Source organism: Peromyscus eremicus, chromosome 8a (genome assembly GCF_949786415.1).
Source record: "Peromyscus eremicus chromosome 8a, PerEre_H2_v1, whole genome shotgun sequence".
In the NCBI taxonomy this organism is placed as follows: domain Eukaryota; kingdom Metazoa; phylum Chordata; class Mammalia; order Rodentia; family Cricetidae; genus Peromyscus; species Peromyscus eremicus.
The window spans coordinates 97,144,424-97,165,516 of NC_081423.1; the positions used below are offsets into that span (position 1 = coordinate 97,144,424).

At 50.6% G+C, this 21,093-nt stretch overlaps 1 protein-coding gene across 1 annotated transcript; it reads right to left on the reverse strand.

Moving 5' to 3' along the window:
• Positions 1 to 1,703: 1,703 nt before the first annotated feature.
• Fads6 (fatty acid desaturase 6) lies at positions 1,704 to 16,004 on the reverse strand. Its single transcript, XM_059269815.1, has 6 exons — positions 15,785 to 16,004; positions 15,057 to 15,223; positions 6,594 to 6,774; positions 5,709 to 5,896; positions 4,610 to 4,789; positions 1,704 to 4,070 (listed from the first exon to the last, which is right to left on the reverse strand). The coding sequence occupies exons 1-6, from the start codon at positions 15,945 to 15,947 to the stop codon at positions 3,921 to 3,923; spliced, it is 1,029 nt and encodes a 342-aa protein (XP_059125798.1). The 5' UTR covers positions 15,948 to 16,004; the 3' UTR covers positions 1,704 to 3,920.
• Between the last annotated feature and the right edge of the window lie 5,089 nt (positions 16,005 to 21,093).

Genomic DNA, 21,093 nt, shown 5'->3' on the forward strand with positions numbered 1-21,093 from the left:
GGCAACCACTGGCTGCTCTGAGTTCATGAGTGCTGTGGTCCTGTCGTGTCCAGAAAACACTGTTTTGCTCTGATCCTCCCCGACCTCTGTCGCTTACAGTCTTTCTGCCCCCTCTTCCACAATGGTCCCTGAGCCCTGGGGGCATGTTCAGATGGCTATTTTTAACACTTTAATGGCACAGTTGAGTTGTGACCGGGATCATATTGTCCACAACACCCAAAATATATATCTGGACTTCTACAAAAAAATTGTGAAAAAACTGTAGATTTCATGAAAATGGTGGGGTGCAGGGACAGTCTCGTTCACTCATTCCCAGAGCATCACATGGTGCCCAGCATCCAGTGGGTACTCATAAGGGATTCCCAGAGCATCACATGGTGCCTAGCATCCAGTGGGTACTCATAAGGGATTCCCAGAGCATCACATGGTGCCCAGCATCCAGTGGGTATTCATAAGGGATTCCCAGAGCATCACATGGTGCCCAGCATCCAGTGGGTACTCATAAGGGATTCCCAGAGCATTACATGGTACCTAGCATCCAGTGGGTATTCGTAAGTGATTTACCTTTCTGGTTTTTCCTTTTATTTATTTGTGTATATGAGTGCTCTACTTGCATGTACACACCTTTATGCCAGAAGAAGGTATCAGATCCCACTATAGATGGTTGTGAACCACCATGTGGTTGCTGGGAATTGAACTCAGAACTGCTGGAAGATCAGCCAGTGCTCTTAACTGCTGAGCCATCTCTCCAGCCCCATTTTTTTTTTTTTTTTAGAGAGGATCTCTGAGCCCAAGATAGCCTTGACTTGCTATGTAGCTGAGGATGACCTTGAACTCCTGATCCTCCTGCCTCTACCTCCCGAGTGCTGGGAATTACTGGCATGTGCCACCAGACCTGGTCTTAGCAATGATGGGAACTGACTCCAGGGTCTGCTGCATGCTAGGCAAGCGCTCTACTAACTGAGCCTCAGCCTCAGTCTCTAAAGAATTGCTCTTAATGATAAAAATCATCAATTATCCTGTCTTGTGGAAGAAAGGGATGGAAATTCAGGTCAAACACCCAAAATCTCTACAGGGCTTCCCATTCAGAAGCAGGGTCTATGAGAGTCAATAGCATGGATTCTGGAGTCACTGAGTTCAAATCCCGAGTCTGAATTTAACAGTCATTATATTGAGAGGTTTAATCTCAACTTCTTTTTTCTCCCTTTATAACATGAAAAAAATCATGTAAAGATTGTAAATTAGATGACAGATAAAGACATCTAGCCTGGCCTGGTGGTGCATACCTTTAATCCCAGTACTTTGAAGGTAGAGCAGTGGTTCTCAACCTGTGGGTCAGGACCCTTTGGGAGTTGAATAACCCTTTCACAGGGTTTGAATATCAGATGCCCTGCATATCAGATATTTACATTACAATTCATAACAGCAGCAAAATTACAGTTTTTAACGAAAATTACAAAAATTACAGTTGCAACGAAAATAGTTTTATGATGGGGGGGGGGGAGTCACCACAACATGAGGAACTGTACTAAAGGGTCACAGCTTTAGAAAAATTAAAAACCACTGAGGTAGAGGCAGGTGGATCTCTGAGTTCAAGGTCAGCCATCAGGTGAGGTCCAGACCAGCCAGAGTTATAGAGTGAGACCCTGTCTCAATAAAACAAAACAAGAAACCTTCTGTTTGTGGTAAGCAAACATCAGTTATGATTGTGGTCATCAGTACCGCCACTTCCCATATACTCTGCTCTACATTAGACTCCAGGATTCTGCAGAGCCTGGAAGTACTTCGTGAATTCCTAATGCTTTCTCTTAGTTCTGTATCCAGCCCACATCCATAGAGTAACAGATAATCACATTTCGGGGACACTAAGCGACTTGCTCCTAGTGTGCCCATAGTATAGTCAGGTCTGTCCCCAGGGCCTCTAGCTGCTGCCCTGGAATGTGTCCCATTCAGGCCCAGATCAATAACAATGAGTCATTGGTCGTGTATTTGGATAGTTTTAATCATTAGCTTTGGGTATGCTGCCAGGACCCTTTTCTGACATCGCATTTTTCATAGGGAGAATTTGCAGTTTGATGAATCACACTCTCGGGCCTTAAGGCCCCTTCTGAACTGCTAATGCATTTCAAATGACCAGCGGTGACATATAGCAAAGCAGGAGGTGGTGGCGGCTGCCAAGCCCACCCCATCCCAAGAGGGTGGCTTGGAGCCAAAACTGCTGTCCGGGAGCCTCCCAGCAGGGAACAGAGGGCACAGACTCAAAAGGAAGAGTGAAGGGCGTGTGAAGAAGCACCTCTGAGCAGAGATACAGAGGCAGAGAAGCACCTAGGGGCCGGCAGCAGCTAGAAGCCACTGCCAGGCCAGGCCCTGCCCAGAAGGAGCCCAAAGGAGAGGCTGGGAAGAGCCATAGCTGGAGGAAAGGGTCCTGGAAGAAGCTGTGGTCTCCACTAGAGGAGGGCCAGGTGAAGACAGCAGGAAAGGGCTCTCCAGGCTAGCAACAGGTGCCTCTGCCTAGGCCACACCAGACCCCGGAGACGGGTTCCAACAGGCTGGTCCTCCCAGCTCTCTGTCCATCCTATTGGTTCCCTTTTGCTAGCATTCAGCCTCCCATCGTCAGGGAAGTCCACCCTTCCATCCAGTGATTTAACTGAAAAAGCAGTTTGCACTCAGAAGAATGGCTTGTATGTTCTCAATCAAGGAAGTTTGGCCACTCAGGAGACATTTGGCTGTATCAGGAGACAGTTTTGATTGTCATGATTTGGGTTCCCAACATCTAGTCAGTAGAAGCCAGGGGTGCGTACAGTGCTCGGCACAGCCTGAGTGTGTGAATCAGCCAAATGTCCGGAGGGCTGAGGTGAGAAGCCAGGCTATGAACTAACTGCCCTGGCCTCCTGGTGCCAGTCAACCTTGCAGTCCCTCCTTCCGTCTCCACCGGGTACTTCCGGGAACCCTCTGCTCCATCCTCTGGCTGAGGCAGCTCCATCTCAGTTGCCTGTTGGGCTGGATCTTGGTATTGTCCCCAGCGTGGCTTCCTCCTAGGTTTGGCAACATTGGCTCCCACCCAAGTTGCAAACCGCCCTCCCACAGCCAAGCCTAGCCCTTGTCCTCAACTCTCCTATCTCACCCCACCCACCCCGCTTTGTCCATCCCTCCTGGTCCTCCTGGCCCAGCTCCAGTTCACTGTCTCCATCCTCAGCTGCCTCCCAGTAATTCACCCAGGTTGGATCCTTCTAAACATGGAACAAAGCAGACTTGTCTAGAGCTAGCCAAGGTCATGCTCAAAGCTGGGGGGTGCTTTCTCCAATTTCATGCCTGAGGCATTTGTTCCCCTCTGGAGCACCTCCCTGGAAATACACTCACTTTTATCTCACTGACACTGTGGGTCCTGGGGCTGCTGAGCGTGGTCTGGCGCAGGCTCCTTTGGTTGAAGAGCTAGGGGGGCCTGCCAAAAAATGACCTCACCCTGTTGGCTGTGGGGGACTAGAACCTCAGAAGATACAGAAGGAAGCAGCAGCTTGGGAAGTATATGGCTCCTAGGCACCAGGGAGGTCTGAGCTGAGGAGGCTGGCCCTTCTCTTTGTGCACCCTCCACCCGAGCATAGGATCTCACCTCACCTGTCACCAGCCCCCTTAGCCCTACCCTGGCTCAGATGCAGCAGAGAAAGGGATCCTGAGATGGAGTCAGCCGAGGCCGAGGTGGATCAGGAAGCACAGCCTCTGTATTGCTTTCAGTCCTTCTCCCAGCGCCCCACCCCCACTCAACTCCCCGAGAAGCCCCAGAGCAGGAGACCCCCGGCACATCAGGCACAATCTGCTCTGCTTCACCATCTGCCCGAGAGCACCATGTTCCAGATCCACCGGGGCCACCGGGGCCAGCAGTGCAGGGGGGCCAGGACTGGGCCAGGGCGGGGAGCCAGCCTTCACTGCAGCCCCACCAGCTCGGTGATGGACGGGGCATGCACCATGAACTCCTCATAGTGACTGAGGAACAGCTGGAAGCGAGCCAGATAGGAGTCCTCATTATAGGGCAGCTGCTTATCATGAAGAAACTTGGATACCAAGGGCTTCACCTGAGAAAGAGTCGCCAAAGGAGAGAGCCCTGAGTCTCAGGCCTGCAGCAGGCTGCCCACCATTGAGCCCTCCCTTGTGAACCCTAGCCATTCCCTGCTGGGGAAGTGAGGGGCTGAAGTATTGGAGAGCTTTTGAATCCTTCTACCCTACCCTAGAGGGAGGAATGGCCTCTCACCCTCACTCCCCACAAGACTCTCGACTACATGCCCACCCTCCTCAGCTCCCTCTGCTAAGCATCTTTGGGTCAAATATTTCAGATCTAATTTCATCCTCAAAATCACCAAGATGAGCCCTGTCCCCTCCCATTTTACAGACAAGGAAACTGAGGCTTGGTGAACTTGCCCAGAGTCATATTGCTACTAGGAAACTGAGGTGACTCCAATATAAAACCCATGTTATTACTTGTACTCCAGGCCTCCCTTTCTGGGTGACCTTTGAAGAGGCCAGTGAGGGGACCCAGAGTTGAGATGTACCTGGAGGTTCTCCACCATCCACCCTCAGGCCCTTCCTCCCACCCCTCTTCCCAGCCTTTGGCTACCTTCAGGCACATGTGGTCAGACAGCCAAGGGAAGAGGTGATGCTCCACATGGCAGCTGATGAGCGAGTGGCCGAATGCCCAGTCCAGCAGTGGCTGCCGTGGCAGGTTCAGCACCCCCAGGCTCATCATGTGAATCCGCCGGGGCTTCTTGTCCGGGGAGAACATAGGCAATCCGATGTGCTGTGATAGACATATGGGTCACACCCTGTGAGGGCTTAGACAACCCTGGGTCTGTCTTCACCAAGCATACAGGGGCCAGTGGGACCCTAGAAGTGTGAGAAAGCTCTAGCCGAATTCCAAGGCTAACCCAGTCTACAGTGAGCTGAGTCTTTCCCACATCTGGACCTCTCCGATTTGGGCAATGAAGGGCTTTGTCTATGCATCTTTTCGGAACCCTGGTGTTCAAATGCCCCCGACTCACTGCTTGTTCTTGTGACCCTGCATGCCTCACACTGGTAGCATGCTTTTACTGGTGTGTCCAAGCTCAAGGAGAGCAAAGGGAGGGCCCAGCCAATGCCATGAGGCAGACCAAGGGCAGAGCAGGAGACAGAAGGTCTTTGAGAACAGCCAGGAGTTCGGCATTCAACGCTGGCACCATTTCCACAGGGAGACCTCGTTGCTCCCCTATGGGTGAAGACCTGTTAGATCTCTGCACAATCCCCTGGCACTGGGCACACCTGCAGCTAATTACTCCATCCTCTCACTACGTCCCATCTACTTGTCTCAGTTCACCTGAAGTACTTGTTTACCTCCAGGTAACCTAGACCCAGGGAGGTGCCTGACCCAGGGAGGTGCCTAGTGGAGAAGGTGTTTGTATGTACTGATTGAACGAAACAGTAGAAGGGGATGCGTAAACTTAACCTTGAATGATGGGTAGGGTTTAGACTGGAGAAGAAAGCAAGGAGGGTCTCTCCAGGACTAGGCAAAGGCTTCATTGAAACCTAGACTTCCCATGATGACCCACAGTGACAGGGGAGGAGCAAGGAATTGGGGAAGCGTCCTTTGGTGACCTCTCCCTACCTAAAGCTTGAGTCTGGCCTGCTGTTGGACAGCTGTAGATGCTCCTCTTAGCTGCCTGAGTCCAGGGCTGGGAGCTTACCTGGAAGATGTTGACATGGAGATAGGGGTGGGCCAGCAGGGATCTGGCGAGCAGCATGCAAGCCAGCGCTGAACCGGGACTCTTGAAGCCCGACACATTCAGGAGCAGCCAGTACTGAGAATAAAGGCCCAGAGACATGAGGCCCAGTGTCCGAAGTGCCACCCTCAGCTCTTCCTTCCTCAAATGCTCTGTCAGAGGGACAAGAGGGGATGTAAGGGAGAGCCATCATGAGCCGGCTCCCTGGTGACCAGGAGTGTTAAGGTAGAGGAGTGCTCTGGGTGTGTTCAGTGAACCTAGACAACATGAAAAACATATCCTGCCTTTGCACCCTGGCTAAGGTCAAGGTCTGCAGTGTGGTTTATACAGGACATCTACAAAGTGACCCCACACACCCTGAGATTTTATGTTATAATTCTGTGTGGGGTGTGTGTGTGTGTGTAAGTGCTGGTGCCTGCCCATGGAAGCCGGAGGTATTGATCGATTCCCTCTGAAGCTGGAGTTACAGGGGATTGTGAGCAACCCAGTACAGATGCTAGGAATTGAAGTCTGGTCCTCTGGAACAGCAGAAAGCCCTCTTAACCTCTGAGCCACCTCTCCAGCCCTTACAAAGCTCCCGTATATCTGTGGGCTCCTTATATTTTCACACCATCCTTGAGCAGGTGAAGAACCTAAGGCGGGAAGGTCAAGTTACCTGCCCACAGCCACCAGCCAGTAAGTAAAGGAAGAGACCTGGACCAGGTCCGGGGTTCTTTCCACCCAGCTTGGCTGCCTCGGACAGTCTTGACTCGTGGATCCCAACTACCTTCACAAGCAAGGTCCACAAAACCAGGAAGGAAGGAAAGAGGGCTGGGGCAGGTCATCAGGACACCCCAATCCAGTACTCACCAAGAGCTACCAGTGGAGTTAAGATGGGGATCAAAAGTGGTGCAAGGAACATGTAGATGTAGCGGTTGAGGCACGGGATCTTCCATGTGCTCGAGTCTCCCAGGCCCACCACGTTGGTGTAACCATGGTGCATGTTGACGTGGCTGAACTTGCCAAACTCTGCAGGAAAGGCTGTGCATACCTAGAGGGGAAGCCAAAAGGGCACTGGGTCCATGTCGGACACAACTGAACAAAGCAGAACCCAAGGAGCCTCGAGAACACTTCCACCCTTCCTACCCATCCCTCCTGAGCCCTTCTCCTCTGCATCCACAGTAATCTAACTTGTCTATCATCTCTCAAGCATCCGTGATCCCCGTGAGGCAGCCAGGCATCTAGTTGGTGTTGCTCTACAAAGCATTTAGGGACAAGGACGTTGGATCACTGGATTGCCGCTCCCTCACTGGCTACCAGCTAGGCAACTTCTCAAACCTCAGAGGTTATCTGTCAGTGCAGGTAAAGCTGGAATCTGCCACAATTATTTTATGTGTGTGCTTGGCAAACAGCTATACCTTCCTGACACTACTTGGCAGCCTGAGCTTGGAGGAGTAAGGAAAGGTTTCCGGGAGTGGTTTGAGGGTGCAAGGGGATCACTTCCTGTAGAGCCCACAGTGCAGGCTGAAGGGGCATTGGGGCACTAATATGCACAGAGCCAATATCTCCCTCGAGTGACTCTTTGGCAGTGCTACTCACCAAAGCGCAGCACACACTCTGGCAAGGAGAGCAGTCATTCTGAATGCAAAAGAGGTGCTAGGCTGTTTCTTACGTAGATATATGCAGATGAGCATGCAGATGTAAGGCTTCAAGTGTTTTATCCAGGCCAGAAGATTTTGATGACTAGTGAAGATGCTTTCCTGTTCTGGGGAAGCTTCTCAATACCAGCTGCTGTGAGGCAGGCAGACTGCAGGGCACATGCACTGAGCACCAGATCTCAGAGTCAGGCCTGCCTTACCCACTGGCCTGCCAGGGTATGCTTTATACCCCTGGGGATCTGTCCCACGTAGAAGAAGCTAATTCCTTTTGGTTGTTTTATTAATGTGTGTGTGTGTGTGTGTGTGTGTGTAATGTGTGGGCACTCAAATGCCATGATGCACGTGAGAGGTCAGAGGACAACTTTGTTGAATCAGTTCTCTCTTTCCACCTTTACACGGGTTCCAGGATCACGCTCAGCTCACTAGGACTGTATAGTGGCTGCTTTTGCTTCCTGAGCCATCTCTGTGGCACCCAGAAGTAACTGTGTGCTCTTCCCCAAGGCCAGTCCTTTTACCAAGAGATGCCAGCTGAGTGCAGCGCCCTCGCTGCTCACCCGCAGTTGATTTCGCTTCTGGCACCTGCTCCCCCTCTCCCTGCAGCCCACTAGCAACTGTTCTTGGAGAGTCAATGCCAGAACCAGCCTGGAGCCTGACCAGGACTGTGCATCTAGAGATGGGTACCCTCAGGTACCAAGAGGCTTCTCAGAAAGGTCCCAGGCACAAGCCAAGGCCCTCAGGTGTGACTGGTGATTTGTGATGTGACTTGAGACTTGGTACCCGCTTGCAGAGCCAATGGGTGATTTTTGCCTTTTTCTATGAATAAGAACTTATCTGAGGTTATTTCATAACTAGATTTCTAGGTCCCCCCTTTTTGGTGTATGTGTGTGTGTGCATGTGAGTATGCACACTTACATGCAAGTGCTCACTGAGGCCAGACTGGGGCATCATACTCCCTAGAGCTGGAGTTACAAGACTTGCAAGCTGCCCAGTGTGGAGAATGGACACTGAGTGCTCCTGACCCCATCCACCCCTCAGTCCCCTTTAGATGTTCTCTCCTGAGAGACAAAAGGGAGTGATTTGGAGGAGAAAAGAGGAAGGTGGATTGTAGTATGTAGACTGTAGTATGTAGATTGTAGTATGTAGTATGTGTGCCCATTACCCATCCACTCAAGAACAACAGGAAATGATTGATGCTGCTGAGTTACTTGTAAAATGGGTTGTGTCCTTTCTGTAAACTGTCTTCTATTTGTCGTAATTGTTTGAGACAGGATCTGGATGTGTAGCCCAGGCTGGCCTGGAACTCTCAGTCTTCCTGTCTTGGCCTCCTAAGTGCTGGGATTACAGATACATGCCACCACACCCAGCTGTAAAGGACCATTTCCAAGTCTTACCAAAGAGGTTTCCTCATCCAGACCCAGAGAAAGTTCCAGAAACCTCAAGGTTGGTGCAGCTTCTTAATACCGCTCACCAACCTCTGTGGCAGGTGCCTTCAGGAAGATTCAAGAGTGTTCTGTCTCTACAGTGTTCACACTCTGAACACTCAAGACATGTTGGGAGCAGTATGAATGGGTGTGAGTTCCTTTTGACGGCTCTTCATTTACACTCCAGGGCCCTCAAAACTCCCATTCATTCATTTGTTCATGAATGCAGTTACTTGTTCACTTAAGCATCCTGCAGCACCCGAGGGTGTCGGGGGGGGGCCCCATGGTAGGCCTGTGGGAACACCAGGGGCAGGCGGGAAAGATCCTGTGGCTCCCTCTGTCCCAAGCCAGCCTACTGCTGTCAGGACTGGGGCCTCACCACTGTCCCCCTCTTATCCTCAGAGTGGTTAAGTCACACTCCTGTCCTTTCCTAGTACCTTGAGGACCCACACTCAGGCACCTGCATTTCCCTGAATGGGCCAGCTATGAAAACCCAGCCTGCAGTAACACCCATGTCACATTTGGGGTTTATTTATTTAAAAAACTACTGGTGGCTTATTTGAAGCTCAGTTTTTTCCGATTGTTTTGACGAACCTACTGCTGAGGTGCCGCCACCCAGAGCTGGAGAGGGACTGCCTATTCCCGGGAACCAGCCAGAGGGTTCTTAGAGAAGAAAAGGAGCTAGGCTCACCATAGCCTGCTGTCCCCCGCCTGAGGGACAATGACCACCACCCTTCTTTCGAACCCTGCCCATATTGCTGCCCCAACTCCTGGCCCATTTCAGGAGGGGCCCCATGATGGCCTTGGCTTCCACCTGGAGACCTAGATTTCACCCTTGACCCTTCTCACTCCTCCACCCCTCTCCTCTTGTGCTCGATGGCACCCAGCCAACACCCTTCCCTGCACCCCAGCCTGGGCCTAGGACCCCTCCTGTCTTCCTCCTGTTGGTAGAGACCAGCAGCCTCCAGCCAGCTTCCTGCCTCATCTACCGCAGATCCAACTAGCAGAGTGACCCAGTTTCTACCCATTTAGGTCACGCTGCTGTAATTTCATACTTGTTTTTCAGTCCTGCAAAGCAGTTTTTGTTTGTTTGTATTTGTTTTGTTTTTGTTTTAGACAAGGTCTCAAACTCCCTGTGTAACTGAGGATGACCTTGAACTCCTGATACTCCAGCCTCTACATGTCTAGGCCTGGATTTATGCAGCACTGTTGTAATGTGCATGCTAGGCAAGGTCTCTACCAACTGAGCCCCAGCCCCGGCCCTGTTTATTTAACAGGAGAAAATAAACAAAGTGTTCCGGAATGATTAAAGAAGGGAATGGACAGAACTAATAACTTCAGTGATGTCCCAGGAGGAAAACTTAGCCCCAGAATTTGTTTTTGAGGCAAGATCTCACTATGTAGACCAGGCTAGCCTTAAACTCACAGAGATCCACCTGCCTCTGCCTCCTAAGTTAAAGGTTTGTGGTACCATACCATACCACCCCTGGGCTTTTTAAGCTGTGTCTCATGGCAAACCTCTCTGGCTACAAGACAAAGTACCGATTCCTCTGCCTGGCACATGGGCCTTCTTGGCCCCTTTCATCTCAGCCCCTGTGAGAACCTAGTGGCTTCCAGACACCTCACCAGCTACTCTTCTATAATTCTTCCAGGGTTTCTCAGCCTCTATACCACTGATTTTAAAGACCAGGCTGCTTCCCCCACCCCCATCCATTTTTCAAGTGTGTGTGTGTGTGTGTGTGTGTTGTGTGTGTGTGCATGTGGATGTATGTGCACATGGGTGAGTGTACATGTGGAATCCTGAAGTTGATGGCAGGATTCCTCAGTCACTCTTCCACCTTATCCTGTGAGACAGCGTCTCTCAGGCCAACCCAGAGCTTGCCAGTACAGCCAGTCCTGATAGCTAGCTTGCTCTGGGGATTCCACTCTCTCTACTTCCTGAAGCAGGACTTACAGCTGGGCTGACAAATCCACCCATCACTTACGGGATTCTGGAGATCCAATCCCCCATCCTTACACTTGCGTGGCAAACACTCATCCATCCGCACAGCCTGTTCATGCCACTCTTGGGACCAGGCATATTGAAAAGTCTACACATGTGATAAAAAGGCGGAGAACTAAACACATACAAGTGCCAACGTCAGCTTCCTTGGTTTTGATATTGAATGACACATAAATGTAATTACTGGAAGGAAACAGGAATGACCGATCCAATCCGCTAGACTTCTCTCCCCTGCACTGAGATGTCCTGTGAATCTGTAATTATTATAAGACTTGAATATTTGTGTACAGCAGTGTATCTTGTACTGAATATCTGCATTGGTCCTCTAAATAAGATTTTAAAAGTAAAAAGAGACACACACACACACACACAGAGGCCATGTTTAAGACTGTGGTACAGCTCAAAGATGAAGCAGGTGTCTGCTACACACGAGACCCTGCATTTAATCCCTAGCACCAAAAAAGAAACACTATATCAGTCATGGCAGCTCTTATTCAAACAAGAGTCCTGGTGGGAGCAAGCAGAAGATGGTGAGATGGCCTGAGGGAACAGCCTTGATGGGTTGCTCTGGACTCAGCCAGGAGGGAGCAGATGAGGATCAGGACTAGGCTTGGGATTCTCTATGGTTTGTACCACAGGGAACCTATGGGTGGTGACAGGCATTCCCCTGTGGGACACAGCGAGCTGCACAGGATTTCTAGTGGATCAGCTGTGGCTCCACCCCCACAGCACAAAGCCGAGTGTCCAGGAGGGTTTAAAGAGGAGACACAATAAAGAGCTTTGTGACTCGCATGGCTGGTTCCCGCCCATTCAGGGGAGCATCCTTGGCTGTGATACTAAAAGTTTTTCAGAGGTTAATCCTCAAATCCAGAACTTAAACCATATGGCCTGCTCATTCTATCTTGTGGTGGTCGTCCTAGCATGACATCCTTCCCTGGCCAACTCCAAGGATATACCTAGCAGCCTGGGTGATGTAACCAGGAAAGAAAATGTGTGCTGGGTAAGACCAGGATAGGAACTTCCTCAAATAGGCCAGAAAGGGGTCCTCAGAGAAAACTCACCTGGTATGGGTAGGGGATCATGATTTTGAATACAGACTAGAGTGATAGCCCTATTCTGTTCTGTGCTTCTGCTCTCCAGAGTCACTGGGTCAGAGAGAGCCTGGGTCAGCTTAGACCCAGCAGGCCACAAGATAATATTACCAAACACTAGATTACCAAAGAAAACCAGAAGTACCCCGCTGATGCCTAGAGCTGCAGACTCTGTAGAACCCCCAAAGGAACCCAGGGCCTAAGACCAGATATGCTGCAGTAATAGTGTCTCTAGGAGGATGACCAGAGAAGACAGCAGGAGGTAGAAGTGAGAGTCCGGGATCCAGGAAGAGTCCCGTGCACCTCGGAGGTTCCCAGGCCAGGAGAGCCTGTCCTGTGCCAGGAAACCCAATACCAACCAACACCTGCACCGCTCTGCCAGGCTCTGCAGTCTCACAGTTAACAAGCACAGAACAACAACAAAACAAACCATCAAAAGCAGCAGTCCATGCTGCCCTGTAGCTGTCAGTGTGTCCTCACCAGCTGGAAAACACAAAGTGACACCATGGCTCGTGGAAGGCCTGGAAAGTCGCACTCTCATCCAGTGCCCTCGCAGGGTTAACAAGGAGGCTGTGTTATCACGCTTGTGGGTTCCATGAAGAAACTAGCCCCGGATGTAGAATTAACCACCTTGCTCAAGCTTGGCGCCACTATTGGGGCTGGGACTCCAATCAAGGCACAGGCTCCAAAGGCTCCAAAGATGTTGCCCTGTACATGCCAGCTAGGTGGGGCTGACCCACACTTCCCCATACTTGGAAACCAGTCCTAGAGAGGAACCAGAGTCATACCCTAAGGTTGGAAAATAGAGATGCCTCCCTGCCCAGGTCACTTGGAGGGCCGGACTGGCAAAACTACTTCTGATTGCTCACAGCTCACCAAAGCCCACTGCAACACAGTCAATAGTGTCAGAACGTGAGGGGGGAATCCAGGCCTTTCCTCCCCAGCCACAAAAGGGCATAGGCCTGCAGAACATAACACACACACACACACACACACACACACACACACACACACCCCACTAGCTAACTTTCCTGTAGACCTTGCCCACAAGTGGAATACAAGGTCATGGCCAGCAAATACTGACAGAAGAGCGGCTGAGAACTGGGTCAAAGGAAGAGGCAAAGGTGAGGCCATTGAACCGAGTTCACATGGGACAAAGCTGTGTGCAACAGACAGAACTCAAGCTTAAGGCTGTCTGGTTCCACAGGTCCCTGTGCCAAGGTTCTGAAGGAGCTACCAAGCAGGGCAGGCCAAGAGGACATTTCAGTGTCTCCTCCCTGCCTCCACTCCACACAGAGGAGGGCCCTTCTGTCCCCTAAGCAGTCAAAATCACAAGTCCTCTTGCTTGATCAGGCATCAGTTATCTAGCGGCCTGGTAAGAATGCTTCAGAGTAACCTCCACACAATTACCCCACCCCCACCCCCACTCCCGCAGTTGGTTAATCTATGATTGACAGCCCCTGGCTGCCGCAGGCTCCTAGCATGCAGCACCACTTTAGAAAACCCATGCAGGACTAAGCCTGCACGCTGAGTCCCAGCATTGGGATTCTGTTTATACAAATGATACAGACATCAGCCCTGCCTCTCCCGGCAGGTTACAGACCCTGACCCCAGGCTCCAACTGTGCTTCTGAGTCTAGGCAGACCCAGAGCTTCCTGGAAAGGGGGGGTATTTTAAAATTGACCCTAGGAATCTACAGCCTGTGGGTTCTTCATGCCCCTACCCCTTCAGAAGCCTAGGCTCGTAAGAAGGTATTGAGGGGAGGAGAGGACAGGGAATGCTAGGTATGAAATGTTCCCACCACTCAAATGATGTGATATATCAAAAGGGGTGTATGTGTATGTGTGCGCGCGCGTATGCGCGCGCACGTGTGTGGTGTTTACCTAAAGCTGTATAAAAAGTTACATGATTTAGGGGGCAGAAGATATGGCTCTACAGGTGAAAGCAATTACTGCTCGTGCAGAGGACCTGGGTTCCATTCACAGCACCCATGTTGACTGGCTCCAATTCTTGGGGATCTGATGCCCTCTTCTGGCCTTTATGGGCACTGTATGCATGTAATGCAGACATAGACATGCAGTTGCACATGCATACCCATAAATAAAAGGAAGGACCTTCACAATCACTCAGCAAGTTCAACTTGTGGCCAAGCCTAAAGGCCTGAGCTGGATCCCCAGGACCCATATGGTGGCAAGAGAAAACTGAGAACTAACCCCTGCATGTTGTCATCGGACCTTCACTGGTGTGTCATGGCACATGCAACCCCCCAAAACAAACAAATAAATGTAATAAAACAAAAATATATAAAATTTAAAAAACAGTGACATAGCTTTATAAAAAGATGGCGATTGGGTTGGTTGGTCCCAATAACGAGTCCTTTCCAGACATACCTATTCCTGCTAGCAGCTTCCCCATCTATTCCTGGGGAACCTGGGTGGCTAGTGAGGGTCCCCCTGGAGCAGAAGAGAACGACTTTGGCAGAGGATCTGGGGCGGCCTGAAGAACAATTGTCCAGTGGCCTTTGCCTTCCTAGTGACTCACGGGTGAGAAGGCAGAGCAAGGAGGGTGGAAGGAGAGAGAGACAGCAGAGCCCTTCCTGGAGGGCTAGAGGAGCAAAGAGCTGTCAGCAGGTGTGAGAGCAGGCTACAGAGCTGGAGTGCTGCGACATTGTCCCCAACCCCCACCCCCCTCCCCCGTCTGCCCTTCAAACAATGAGCCATGATTGCAGGACCCAGAGGCTTCTGTGAGACACACAACCCCAGAGCAAGACTGGCCAGTTGCAGGCCTCCTGGACGGAAGAAGAAACTCCATCCACTTTAGGCCTAGTGCTACAGGGAGCATTGAAGGAGTCCAGGGAAGGGAAAAACGTTTCTGCCGTTCAACCGATGAAGATTATCGCAAGATAAGCCAAGTTAATTGTCAAAGGCAGACACTGGGCTCTGTAGGATGCAGGACCACTCACTAATGCCAGCTTCCTCTCAAGGGCTTGGAGGAATACATGGGCACACACACACACACACACACACACACACACACACACACACACATGAACTGTGTTGTACACTGCCCACTCCACCTACCCTCTGCAGCAGCTGCTTGCCAACATGGATGGACACATAGAGGTGCCCAGTGACTGCCTGCCCCACCTCTGCCAAGCTCACCTCCACAAAGAAAATCATCAAGATCTTGTTCCAGCGTTTGGACTCTGTGAGGGCACCGTGAGTGGCCAGGTGGCTGCCCTTGACCGTGAGTGTGTAATGGCAGATGCCCAAGATTGTGATGCCAGTGGTAAAGGCCAGGACACTATGGAAGCGTAGGCACAGGAACCCTGCAGAGAGGAGGCACCAGGGATCAGGATCTTTGGCCAGCTTTTGAAAATATGGGCCCAGACCAACATGCACACAATTCCCCAAACCCCAAGCCAAAGAAGGCCAGCCCTGGGCCTGTGGCAGGCAGGTTCCTGGGCCTGAGAGGGGTGGGTTAGCTCTCTGTAGGATTTGGGACACCAAAGATCCCCCCACGGGCTTGCCAACGATATTCTGCTGTCCACATTCTGCCAGGTCACCCTCCTGAACCCCAGCCAGAGCAGAGATGGGGACTGGATGTCACAGAGTGCTTCTTCAGTCTCACTCTGCCCATCTCTGGCGTCCCCCTTAAAACATGCTCTTCCCTGCTATCCATTCAGGACTCCTTGTGCAACTTTTTTTCTCCACCACTTTCAAGCATCGGGCTTTCTCCCAGCTCCAGCGAGACATGGAGTAGACTCCCTCCAACTAGACTTTGGAGACTGAACTGGGATCCAGGGTCCTAGAGTCCTGAAGTTCCCTTCCAGCCTGCACCACCTTCAGCCCGGCGCCACCCCCAACCGCAGCCAGTGCCTTTGTCTCACCCGCAGGCAAGGCGAGCAAGCTGACAGCGAGGACGGCGCAGTCCACACCGCGGCGCTCCCACCAGGAGCTCGCCCGCACCACATCCTGCACCTGCCGCTCCAGCTCGCTCAGCAGCACCTCAGCAGCGCCGTCCCCCGGGGACGCCCTCTGCTCGGGCTCCATGGGATCCCAGGACACACGGGGCTGGCGACAAGCGAGGAGGACGGGAGAACTCGGGTGTGAGCGAAGAGACAAACGGAGAGAAGACAAATGCGCGGGGGGGGGGGGGGGGGGGGGGGGGCGGAGTCACGCACCGAGTTGGGACACCACCAGCCAGAAGTCACCGTGAGAAGCTCCGTACCTTCTGGCACGGGCAGCCGTGACCCGTGACCTAGGCGGGGCCTAAATGCAGCCTCCCTGCCAGCCCGCTGCACCAGAACAGCTTGGAGAGGGAGGAGCCAAAGCGAAGCCCGGGGGTTGGGGGGGGACCTGGGGTGGTGACCCTGAGACAAGGACCAAACTGAGGTAGAGGAGACAGCGCTGGGGGAAAGCAGAAGCCCCGTGAAGGCCTTAGCTGTTCATCCACCTCCTCCTCGCCCTCTCCTCTCATCTCCACCTTTGGTTTGTTCTGCATTCTTAGGCCCAAAACCTGAGTATTTCTCTATTTAAGTTTTATTTCATTAAATTATTAATGTGTGTGTGTAGATGTGCACGGTGTCTATGTGGAGTTCGGGGGCTTGTGGGAATCAGTTCTCATTTTCCACCATGTGGGTCCTGGGGAACTCAGGTCACCAGGCTTGGCAGCAAGCGCCTTTACTGCTGAGCCATCTGTGACTACTCAGGATCTCCCTTGCAGCATGCATATTCATCTTTGGTATCTGGAACATAAGTATTTCTGGATTGCTGAAGCAGAAAACCCAGGGACTCACTTTGCAGATAGGGAGTGTGGGGTGGGGGTGGGGGTGTCACTCTGAGTGAGGTTTTAACAGAAGTGACTTGATTCCCCTCTCTGTCCCATTTCATCTTCACGGTACTCCCCCCAATTTCATATCAAAACCCTTTTTAAAAAACTGACTGGGTCTGGTAGGGAGGAGACAGAAGCGTTTTCCCAGGAGACCCTTGAGCACCTGTCAGGGAGAGAGGCATGGTTTTGATTCCCCTCCTGGAGCTCTCCTTCATGGATTCATCTATGTTCTTCCAATTTTGTGTTTGAAGACATGGTCTGGTTTGCAGTTCAGGCTTCTCGCAATGGATTGTGTAGCCCAGGCTGGTCTCACACTTACAATCCTGGCCCAGCTTCCCAAGGACTGGGATCTGTGGACCGAGATCAAGAGCTCCTTATCAGGCCAGTGTCCTCCTTGAACTGTTCCCTCAACTTCCACACGCTTAAGTGGCTTTGTGTATCCCCAGTGACCCCGTGGAAATGATAATCTCCCAGGTAGATGTAGTTCAGATCTTCCTTTCCAACATTTTGGTTCTGAGAATCAAACTCAGGCCGTCAGGCTTGGCAACTAGTGGGCGCCTTGACCTGCTGAGTCGCTTCACCAGCCCTTCATTTATCGATTTGTTCTTATTTTACGTGCATGAGTGTTTTGCCTGCATGTACGGATGTGTACCAGGTGAGTGTCTGGTGCCCGTGGAGGCCAGAAGAAGGCACTGGATCCCCTGGAACTGGAGTTACAGACAGTTGCAAATCACCAGGTGGGTGCTGGGTACTGAGCCCGGGTCTTCTGCAAGAACAAGCGCTCTGGAGCAGTTTATGAAGGGGCTGGACACTGGTGGCACACACCTTTAATCCCAGCACTCGGGAGGCAGAGCCAGTGCATCTCTATGACTTCAAGGCCAGCCAGGTCTATAGAATGAGTTCCAGCACAGCCAAGGCTACCCAGAGAAGCCCTGTTTCAAAAAACAAACAAAAAAATTAATGAAGAGTCAGAGAAATTAATTAACTGATCTGTGCCAAACCCCACAATTACTAAATGGCTGAACTAGAAACCAAAGTGCCTGCAAATCCAGTTCTTTTTGTCAACAAATGGTCTTAGACAGAGAAGGGTGCTGCGCTTCTCCCTCCTTCCCTACCACTTGGAGTCCCTACCACCAGACTAGAATTTCCAGGGAGGGAGATGTACAAGTCTTAGAAATGTAAGAGTAGTAATATTGAATTAACTGGGGAGGGAGATCCTGCTACCTTCATCATACATGGGAGGAGGTGCCTGGTGCGGCCAAGCCTGCTACCAAGCCCCAGCTACCCTGGTACCATCTATAATAATAAACTAAAGGGGGAAAGGGCTGAGCGGGTGTCAGCGGAGCTTGGGGGAAGGGCTGGAGGGACAGCTCAGCAGCTGAGAGCACTTGCTGCTCTTGCAAAGGACCAGTTTGGTTCCCAGAACCTCCATGACAGCTCACAATCCTCTGTGGCTCCAGTTCCAGGGGACCCGACATTCTTTTCTGGATGCCACAGTCACCAGGCACACATGTGATGCTCATATGTACATGGAGGCAAAACATTCATAAACATAAAACTACTATTTTTAGTTGAAGAGGAGACTGGAGGGGGCAGAAAGCATGTGAGGGGGAGCTGGCCAGTAGCTCTCTGGAGACAGGTAGACTTGGTTTCAACAGCCTTGACCCAGGACAGGGAACAAGACATTCTGCATTCTCAAGTCAGGGGGAGAGCAGAGAGGAGCAACGGAAGGAAGGCAGGGAGAAAGACAGGGAGCGGGGACTGGAGGTCCCTACAATGACAGGCAGCGACTGCAGGAACCACAGCAGGCTTTAGACCAGAGGAGGGTTTGTGTAATGTGTTTAGGGAGAATTGTCTATACAAGAAAGAGATGAAGCCGGGCGGTGGTGGCTCACACCTTTAATCCCAGCACTTGGGAGGCAGAGCCAGGCGGATCTCTGTGAGTTCGAGGCCAGCCTGGGCTACCAAGTGAGTTCCAGGAAAGGCGCAAAGCTACACAGAGAAACCCTGTCTCGAAAAAACCAAAAAAAAAAAAAAAAGAAAGAGATGAAGGAGAATCTAGAGAGTGTTTCAAGATGACCAAACAAAGAGGTACCATAAGCATTTAGCTAGCAGAGGCAGAAGTTGTGGGATATACGGAGACAAAGGAGACATGAACAGTTGGTAATCAAAGAAAATACACAAACGGCCAGGAGAAACATGAAAGCAGGCTGTAGATGAGTAACCTATGGAAATGTACCTAAAATGAACCACTGAACTCAGTGCTGGAGAAGATACATAGCAACTGTGCTAATCAACCAAAGTGTGTAGTGATGTGACCCCTTCAGAAAACAGTTTGCCAGGGCTTTTGGTGTTGGTTTGGTTTGGTTTGGTTTGATCTGAGGATCCAAACCTGGGCCTTGCACTTGCTGAGCAAATCTGTCACTGGACTATAACTCTAGCCCTTGGTTTGTTGAGATAGGGTCTCACCATGTAGCTGAGGCTGTCCTCGAACTCACAATCTTCCTGCCTCTGTCTCTCAAGTGCTGGAATTACAAATACACACCACTAACCGAATGACGTTTTTGTAAAAGGTTAAATATATACCCACTGTGTGGCTTAGCCACTCAGCTCCCAGGTGTCTGCCCAACAGGGATGAAGATGTTTGTCCACAGTCTTGTGCTTAGTGGTCATAGCTGACTGGAAATGGTCTACATGCCTAGGGGAATGGACATGTGAACTATGATGCATTTCTACGGCATGAGCAGTAGAACAGAGCCACTGGTCCAGGCAACAGAATAGATGGGTGGTCTGACAGATTGAATTTCACAGATCTGTCTTAAAGGAATAAGCCAGACTCAAGTTCTCATTGTAGGATTGCGAATGGGCAAGACCAAAACACAGTGACGCAAATCACACCAGCAGCCTTTATGTATGTTATACTTTAACTCTAACTTGACATTTTTCTTTGTTGTTTTTTCTGAGGCAGGGCTTCTCTGTGTAACATCTCTGGCTGTCCTGGAACTCACTCTGTAGACCAGCCTGGCCTCGAACTCACGGAGATCCACCTGCCTTTGCCTCCCGAGTGCTGGGATTAAAGGCATACAACACTACTGCCCAGCTTAACTCTTTCTTTCATGTGACATTGGGACTCAAACTCAAGGCCCCAGAATGGTAGAGGAACTATTTAGCATCGAGCCTGCAATTCTATTTGTTTGTTTTCTCTTTTTAAAAATTTTGGGGGTATACACATATATATGTATGCCCAAAATTTATATACATCTGGATGGTTATGAGCAACCATGTGTGTACTGGGATATATGCGTTTGTGTGTGTGTGTGTGTGTATTTTGGGCATGCATACATACATACACGCATACATACATACACACACACACACACACACACACACACACACATATATATATGACCAAAATCGTGTGTGTGTGTGTGTTTGTGTGTATTTATTGTTTGTTTTTGGTTTTAGAGATAGGGTTTCTCTGTGTAACTGCCCTGACTGCTTTAGGTTGGTCTCGAACTCACAAAATATCTGCCTGCTTCTGCCTCCTGGGTGCTGGAATTAAAGGGTGCAGCACCATCACCCAGGTTTATTTTCTTTTTTTAACTCTATGTGTGTGTGTGTGTGTGTGTGTGTGTGTGTGTGTGTGTGTGTGTGTGTGTATTTGTGTCTATGTCTGTGTGTGGATATATGCACATGAGTTCAGTTGCCCTCAGATACCAGAAAAGGATGTTGAATCCTCCCTGGAGCTGCAGTTATAGGCAATTGTGAGCTGGCCTACATGGGAACTAAAAACCCAACTCAGGTCTTCTGTAAGAGCAATACAGGCTTTTAACAGTTGAGCCATCTTTCCAGCCCATTCCATTCTGTTTGTTTGTTTGTTTGAAATAAAATTACTGTAGGGCTCAGCAGTTGAGAGCACTTGTTATTCTTTGTGTTGCAGAGGACCTGGCTTCAGTTTCCAGCACACACATGGTGACTCACAAGCATCCATAATTCCAGTTCCAGGTGATCTGATGAACTTTTCTGAACTCTGAAGGCACCACACACATATACTCATCCATACCAAACACCACACACACATGCTCATCCATACCACACACCACACACACATGCTCATACATACAATTCGCTTGCTTATGCAAGCAAATGCTCATATACATAAAATAAAATAAGCAAATATTTTGCCAGGCGGTGGTGGTGCACGCCTTTAATCCCAGCACTCGGGAGACAGAGCCAGGCGGATCTCTGTGAGTTTGAAGCCAGCCTGGTCTACAGAGTAAGATCCAGGACAGACACCAAAACTACACAGAGAAATCTTGTCTCAAAAAAAAGAAAGAAAGAAAGAAAGAAAGAAAGAAAGAAAGA

Coding starts and splice junctions, on each gene's coding strand:
- Fads6 (XM_059269815.1), bottom strand. CDS start 15,947: ATGGAGCCCGAGCAGAGGGCGTCCCCGGGGGACGGCGCTGCTGAGGTG. Junction 5,897..6,593: donor AACTCCACTGGTAGCTCTTG/GTGAGTACTGGA, acceptor TCCCTCTGACAG/AGCATTTGAGGAAGGAAGAG. Junction 4,790..5,708: donor TCCATGTCAACATCTTCCAG/GTAAGCTCCCAG, acceptor TGTCTATCACAG/CACATCGGATTGCCTATGTT.